This window comes from Electrophorus electricus, chromosome 10 (genome assembly GCF_013358815.1).
Source record: "Electrophorus electricus isolate fEleEle1 chromosome 10, fEleEle1.pri, whole genome shotgun sequence".
In the NCBI taxonomy this organism is placed as follows: Eukaryota; Metazoa; Chordata; class Actinopteri; order Gymnotiformes; family Gymnotidae; genus Electrophorus; species Electrophorus electricus.
The window spans coordinates 980,378-988,730 of NC_049544.1; the positions used below are offsets into that span (position 1 = coordinate 980,378).

Here is an 8,353-nt window from a genome sequence, read left to right on the forward strand (position 1 = left end):
CAATCTGAACAATCTGCTCAGATGTTTTTCTTCATGAAGGAAAGATTCTGAGTTATTTTCCCTCTGACCTGTCAGGTTGTTTATTTGTGCTAAGATCAATAGTTGTTTGTGTTTCTTACCTGAACAGTTGGTTTTCAGTACATTAATGTTTCCACTGTTTTGCCTGTGTCTGGCTAGTTCAGCTTTTTCAGTCTGGCCAACACCATTACGCAGGTACGCGGAATGCTTTGCACACACAGTGCGACTTTTTGTCATTCTGGCTTTTTGTGGCAGAATACCGTTCATCTGCAGTATCGGCGGCTCACCACAAGATGGCACCACGGGACCGTGTTACTATGAGACTGCAGTTCAGACATTGAGGCTACAACGGGCCGAAAATCTTGAGTTCGCAATAAAACCTGCAGACAGACATGAGTGAGCATCCCATGGCCAACAACACTGGAAAGACCCAGAGGCCACTGGCCTGTTATAATGCCTTGCACATCAGTAGGGCATTTACAATAGCTACCAGAGCTATTTCAGGTTCTTTTTTTCCACTATGTTTGCGACTTTAGGGATCATAAGGTATGCAGTGCACACTCTCTGGTTTCACACTGTCCCAGGGCTGGTTGGGCTGGAGCCTCATTATGCCCACAGCTGACTGAGACTTTGCTTCATGTGTACCTGACCCTTGTTTAGATCTTCTGTGCAAGAATCTCTGCCTCCAGGGAATTTGCACACCAGGAGTCTGGCGATAACAGGCTTTCCATGATTTTACAGCATTCATCTTCTCTGGTACAGGCAAATGTTAAAGAAAGCTTTGTAGTTAAAGGCAAAGGGTGTGATAAATTCATAGCAAAAAAAGAGTTATATTTTCCCTTTATTTATGCCCAGATGTACAGGGCAGTCATGGATATACAGGGCTGCTCCATTATAGAGGATCATAGTTTAATGGGTAGTTTGGTATTCTTCTATTTCTTGGCCTGTCATGTCTCATTATGTTGCTAATTCAGAGAGCTAGAATGGATTTTACATGTGGACTTTCTGTCTGGACTTGTTTCTCAGAATAAGGAAAGCAAGATGGTAGGCAAGCCACCATGAGACTGACACATGGCAAACAGACATATTTGCTTGATCATGGATGTGGCTCAGCTGACTGAGTGGCAACAAACAGACTATTTACAATTCTGACTGAACACAACATGAGTAGTTGAGGGTTAAGGCTCTTGCTCAGGGGCCCAACAGTGGCAGGACTTAAACCAGCAACCTTCTGATTACTAGTCCAGTACCTGAACCACTGAGACACCACTGTCAATGAGTTATACTGTGTATGGGTTCATCACAGTCAATAACCTGAATATAGGGCTTGACAGTGGAATTTTCTTGTCTTGCATGACAAAACAACAAAAACCGTCACTGTCCAATTACCCACAGTCTGCGCTTTATATAATACGCACGTACAAAAATCACACCAAAACAAAACACATTTGTACACCACAGAGTAGGATGAAGCAAGATCAAAGCACCTTCTCTGTGACTCACTATCAACCACTGGTCTCAAACTCTCTGCCAGATAAACATGCAATCTTCCTGTCAGAAAAGACAGGACTACCTAGTCTTGCACTGCCAATCTCTGGCAAGTTTGAACTCGGGTGTTATCCAAACATTAGCAACCTTGGTACAGTGTCACCGCTTGCAATGCAAGTTATGACATGTTTACAGGTTTGAGCATTCCTGTCCCTGCAGGACAAGAGAGAGAGAGAGAGAGAGAGAGAGAGAGAGAGAGAGAGAGAGAGAGAGAGAGAGAGAGAGAGAGAGAGAGAGAGAGACTCCCTGCTGAAGGATGTCAGAGCTATCAAATGAAAACATAACTGTGAAGTGAGCAGAGACACTAGTTTATGTTAATGATGATAATTTCTTCATTTGAAATTACATGATGCAAAATTTGTACCTATACAAAATACAAATGTAACATAGCTGTAGCTAGGATAAAAGATACAAAAAGCTTATCTTCTCAAAATACCAAGAACAGTCTGACTGGGATGATGGTTTACTAGTGAGGACAATTTAACCTTAAGTTACTTCACTAAACTCCACTGATATTATTACAAACAGTTGGAGTAAAGTCCTTGCAAGATAAAGCAATAGTGTACATATGGAAGATTATATTAACTGAGATCATGTATGTACAGTTTATGTGAAATTTATGACATCACAATTTTTTTTAATAGGGGAGGAAACAGCAGGTATTTATTTTCAAATTTCACAAATAAATTTCTCAAAGACTGACATGGTTTTCATTGGTATCTCTAAATATTGAAAGCAGTGTGTTGAATAATCACCTGTGTAAATGTATTTCTGACAAACAAGAATTTAAAACAATTCTTGGTACTGGATGTTTAGACCCTGTGATAATTACAAGTCAAAAGATTTCAGTAAACTTCGCAGGCCGCTCAGTACAGTCACATATATTCACTTTCTGTCCCTGTGGGCGACATCTGCTATTTTGTGTGTGTCAGGAGGGCTCAAACGTGTCCAGTGTCATGTTGTCAGTGGACTCTGCACCTCCACGCTGGCTTTACGAGCACGTCTGGGTGGGGAGGAGCATCACAGTCTCCCACAGGCTGATGAGTGCTGATAACATGTTGGGAGGGTTTTAACACACACAATCTTGGCGAATCTCTCGAAGACCATAAACTTCAAAGAAAGATTTTGGCTGGTAGCATCAACTGGTACCTTATCAAGATCTATGACTTAATAGTTAAGGCTTTACTGTGTAAGCGAGGACAAAACTCTTTGAAAAGTGCCTGATTAAATACCATTCATCTGTAAAAAGCATGATGACACATTCCAGTTCCTGAAATTTGCTGTCTGATGAAGGTCAAGGAAACGTAACTGAGGGAACCAAACATCTAAATAGCAAGGGCTTTTTACACAATAACAACACAATGTTAAAATGTTAAAATATTCCACTAAAACATTAATTATTTACAGCACAGTAAATCTGACCCCATTCTGACAGATAATGGGAGAAGGTTCTGGTGACCCGGTTGGTTGTCCACTTTGGAGACACATGTTCTAAAGATAATTTGAGAGAATTGAGAACACAGCCAGTGTTCAGAGAGAAAGCGCAGACCAGACCAGATAATCCAAATCTTATCCAAAACGTATTTAAACTTGGAAATTGCATAAATGTGCTCTTAACTGTCTTCAGGGATCATTAAAGGGCATCAGTATTTCAGGTTTGAAGCGCAATGTCATGTGACCGCAGCCTAGAAGCAGGACTGTAATGTGAAAATGCAGCGAAACCCTGACAACATGGCACTCAGTGTTGGACTTTGGGTTTAGCTGTGTTCTACTCCCCTGCCTATATATACATATACTGCCTTAGCTGAACAGACTGACCCAGGCTTGCTGAGCTGAGCAGGACTTCAGCTGGAAACTACTGCAAACAGGTGGGTTCCTTCTGGAAGGCTCTAACAGAACAGAGGAACGAGCATTTTTGTGTAGAATGTGGACATTGACACCTCTGCTCTGATTTACAGCTGCTGACAGCAAAGATGAAGGTGTTTTTAGTGCTCACCGTTGTGGCATTTACAGGTAACTCATGTTGTGAGCTTTAAAATAGGAATGTAATTATTCATTTAAATAAGTACATTACTGTGCCTAATTTACATAGCAAGTGAAGTCACTGCAAACTGACATATTCTAACTGTCAATAGAAGTTAAAATAGATGCTAGAAGGTGTGTGTTGAGCCAATAAAAAATAGATATTACTTTTTTGCAAATCAGTTAATCCAAATTGATAGAGTCACAAGGCATGCAGATGTAATTAGTGTCAGACTGGGATTAAATGTATTTATGTTCCACCAGGTTGCCAAGCCAACATCTTCTATGCTGATGAGCCCAAACCTCAGTTGGAGCAACTCACTGATGCTTTCTGGGATTATGTTGCCCAGGCAACACGCACAGCTGAGGACACACTGAAAATGATTAAGGAGTCTCAACTGGGACAGGAAGTCAAGTAAGAAAATTGCACAGATACAGAAAATAGCCATAATCCTGTTTCCACACAGACACTGTATCTTAAGATGGCTTAAACTCACACATTTCTATTTTTCTTATCCACAGTGATAGAATTACAGAAAGTGCGAATGTGGCCAGTCAGTATGCAACCACCCTGCAGAACCAAATGCACCCCCTGGCCCAGGACATTGTGACCAAAATCTCCAAGGAGGCTGAAGTTCTGAAGAAACGCACACAGAAGGAACTGACCACCATGAAGGACAAACTGGAGCCCTACACCGAGGATCTCAAGGCCCAGATTCAGCAGAGAGTGGAGGATCTGAGGGTGGCCGTTGCCCCCTACGCCGATTCTCAATCCCTGAAGGCCACCATCCTTCAAAAAACCGAAGAGCTCCGGGAGAGCATGGAGGAGAAAGTGCAGGGGTTGCAGTCCCAGCTGGAGCCCTACACAACTGACCTTAAACAGAGGATGGACCAGCACCTGGAGGACTTCCAGCAGACCATAGTCCCCCTGACCGAGGAGCTTCAGGCCCACTTGCTCCAGAGAACTGCACTGGTCCAGCAGAGTCTGGCCCCCTACGCCGAGGACCTGAAAGAGAAACTGGACCCCTACGCCCAGAACCTGAAGGACCAGCTCACAGCTCTGTATGAGTCCTTCTCCAAGACCAGCTAAATCCTCAGAAGACCTCAACACCTATTGGACTGTTTTTCCACTAGTCAACACTGTGACACTGAAATTTAAAAGCTTGATCAAACGTTTCCATTCTATAGTATGACTTGAACCAAGCTGCTATCTAAAAAGTAAACGCTTCTCTTTATAGCAATTCTGCCTGACTCATGTAGGGAAACTGTGCTAAAATCTCACACAGTAGGTTTTGTTAGTTTGCTAAAGAACATTAAATTCAGTTTGTGATAAGAACATTTACCATTAACACGGACGTTTACTTTTTGTATTTTTGTGCAGGAGTCGAGATTAGGAGCCGTTTGTCCTTTGTGAATGTGCTTGTAATATACCTTGCATGTTTAAAAATGACACATTTTCATTCCTTGTATTTATTATACAATAAAATAATTAGCAAACACAAAACAGTTATTTCTTAATATTATTAATGTTTTTTTGGAAAACTACTTAAATATTAGAAAAAATACTAGGAAATGTCAAGCAAAGCATTACTGGCAACACCTGGAACAATAGTAATTAAAACATTGAAACTATTTGTAACTGAACATGCTTTCAAAATCTTGAATCAAAAATTCACTTCTGTTATGAAGAGACGCAAAAATTATACTCATTGCTTTTAGTTTCTTCCTGTGAAAAACACAGTTATTAATGTCTCAGGCACATCTCTCTGTCTCTCTGGCAGTTTCCTGAAACAACCATTGTATAAGAGAGACATACCATGACATGAAACTATTTCAGGTGTAATCCATTTCTTATCATGTCGCGAGACAGGAGGAGTATGGATGTAAAATGCCAGACTGGGTCCTAGAGAGAGTCTGTCTTGACTCTGGCGCGCATGTTGCTTTTTACAGTGGAATGTAAACAAACCTTTAACCTGTCACGCTTACAACTGTATGTGTAAAATACCAATTGAATTAAAAACTAACAGTTGCTTTCCAACACAGAGCAGTATATCAGACAAGCCAAAGGCAAGTTTATTAAATATAAAATTATTCATAGATACTATTATACTCCAACGAGACTCAGTAGAATGGGTCTAATTAAAGATGAGTTATGTTGGAAATGAAGGTGGCACATATGTGTATGCTTTATGGGAATGTCCTGAAGTTTCCCCTCAGAGGAGGATTGTTCTGGGTTATATGAGTAGATGGTTGCAATGCAAACTGTGGAGATTACCAGGACTGTGTCTCCTTGGTGACAAAGCTGTCGTGCAAATCTTAAACAAATCTGCGTTTAGAATATTAAACACTGACCTCATAACCTGTATTGCCCAGGTGAACATTGGGATGGCTTCCATAGATATACACCTGGAGAGAACAATCCAGCTATGCAAAAACACTGATGATCAGGCGTAACAGTAATAGAGGCTCTGCACTGATGGCCAGGATGTGAATGTGACCACACTGGCTTCCTCTATATCACATGCTTCATGCCTACGTGTATACCTCCCTGGTTGTTTGTTTATTTGTCTGTTTGTTTGATGACTATTACATTCTTGTTAAAAATGTAAGAAAAATGTACATTATATATATAAACTTATGATTATCCAATTTCTTGCTTGAGATAGAAATTGCGAGCTTTACAAAGCTTAATAATAAGAGGAGAGGAGACGTCCCCTGGCTATGTCTTTTAACCACACAGACGTTTTAATAACAAGAGTAAAGACATTACACAGTTCATATTGCTCTGACGGGTGATTTCAGCACGGAACTGTCAGACCTGTACAGCAACTGTCTGGCAGCAACATTTTGGAAGCCCTTTTTACTTAAAGGAAAACAGAATGACCTGTTTACGTTTGCCTAGGCAAGCAAGTCTGATCAAGAGTAGATTAGACAGTCCTTGGAGGAGAGATAAAATGGAGCCCTGCTAATTCCCTGGGGCTCTATTTAAATGTGTCAGTTAAATGTAAAACTGAGCAGTTCTGAAACAAGAACAGCTGATACATGTTCTTGTTTCAGAACTGCTCAGTTTTACATTTAACTGACACATTTATACAAAGCAACTTCTGACTGAACACAACTTGAGAAATTGAGGGTTAAGGGTCTTGCTCAAGGACCCAACAGTGGCAAGTTGGCAGCAGTGAGGCTTAAACTAGTAGTCTTCTGACTACTAGTCAAGTACCTTAACCACCAAACTGCAATGACCAAGGGTTATGCCATCGTAAGGGTTTTCAGGAAGTAGAATTAGCATTTTTAATACATTTTGCAAAATTGCAAAAACCGATTGGTCATTGGTCATGTGAAAAACTCTCAGATGTCATTTCCACATAGAACAAATATAATGTCATGTTCAGACCTTATGCTCTTCTGGATTTTTCTATTTTTCTCTTGTTTGATGAGAAGGGTGAATGGTTTAGTTAGTGGATGTGCAAATGAGCTAGAAGTGCAGCTATGTCAAATTATTACAGCATTCGCAGCACTAAATGATGGGTTTATGGGTTGTGTGCTAGAGACACAGTGTTTAAAGAGGCATAGTTGGTTTAAGAGTGAGCTCGAAGGAGGTGAGACGGGACATCAGACCTTCTGGAGGTGTTGTGGACTTAACACAGACCACCTGATGACTCCTGAGAAGAGCTTGTGATGTTTTGGTTACTGGAATGACATGAGTAGCAGGGCCCTATGGGAAACGCTAATGAATTAGCATATAATATTTTACAACTTATGCTGTATATAAGTACAATTCATTGTGCAGACTAGTTGAGGATTTTTCACACTGCAAAATCTATGCAAACGTGACTGAAAGATTAAACATTATGGTTTACTTTAGTGACATAATTTAAAGCCACCTGCAGTTCGTCTGAAACTTGCTCAGAACACTACAACTGCTGCTTCTTCTTTTTTTTTTTTCTTTTTTTTTTACTGTTTTTACTGTTTTTAGTTTATTGTTTTATGTAACCCAACTGTCAAATTGCATGAAAATTATATTTTAGAAACTTGCAACCTCCAACTAGATATATGAAAGTTCCACAGCCTGAGCAAGGAATTTGTTTCTATTGTAATGTTCAGTGATGGCAGCCACTAAAAAGTGGCAGTGTGGCTAAAGAGTTAGACATACTTTTTAAGTGTGTTTGCATCATGATGATCATCATTTACCCCATTACCAAAATAAACAAACTATTACATCTGCTACCATAGCTGGATTTATTGATACCTTACCAGATTTAACAAACACTGATCTACCTGTATAAGGTTGAGAATTCATTCTATACAACTTTAGATAAGGTTGCTCCATCTCGATCAAATGAGTGAGAAAAGAATGGCTTCTTGGTACAAGGATCATATGCGTAGTCTCAAACACACCCTGTGAATCTTGGAATGTAAATGGGGAAATGCTAAATTAGAGGTATTTAAAGTGTCATGGAAAAATAGCCTTATTGAATACAAGCAAGACCTCGATGTGGCAAAACCACTCTACTTATCATCCCTAATAGAAAAACTTAAAAACTAATCCAAGAAGTAATAGATTGATTACATTTTTAACAACAGGATTGAAAATATCAGAAAAAAATGCATTGCATTAGCCCTGGTTAGCTCAGACAAACATTTAGAATTCTTGTCTCCAATCTGCCGTAAGGAGATAAGTTCTCTGGTAAATTCTTCCAAACCCTGCTCATGTATACTCAATCTCTTCCCACCTTATTTACTCAAAGAATTACTGCCTATTGGA

General features: G+C 40.0%; 1 protein-coding gene across 1 annotated transcript; it reads left to right on the forward strand.

Moving 5' to 3' along the window:
• Window positions 1-3,539: 3,539 nt before the first annotated feature.
• Window positions 3,540-4,678, forward strand: LOC113578327 (apolipoprotein A-I-like). The gene is made up of 3 exons (XM_027011517.2): window positions 3,540-3,579; window positions 3,853-4,003; window positions 4,111-4,678. The coding sequence occupies exons 1-3, from the start codon at window positions 3,540-3,542 to the stop codon at window positions 4,676-4,678; spliced, it is 759 nt and encodes a 252-aa protein (XP_026867318.2).
• Window positions 4,679-8,353: the final 3,675 nt, after the last annotated feature.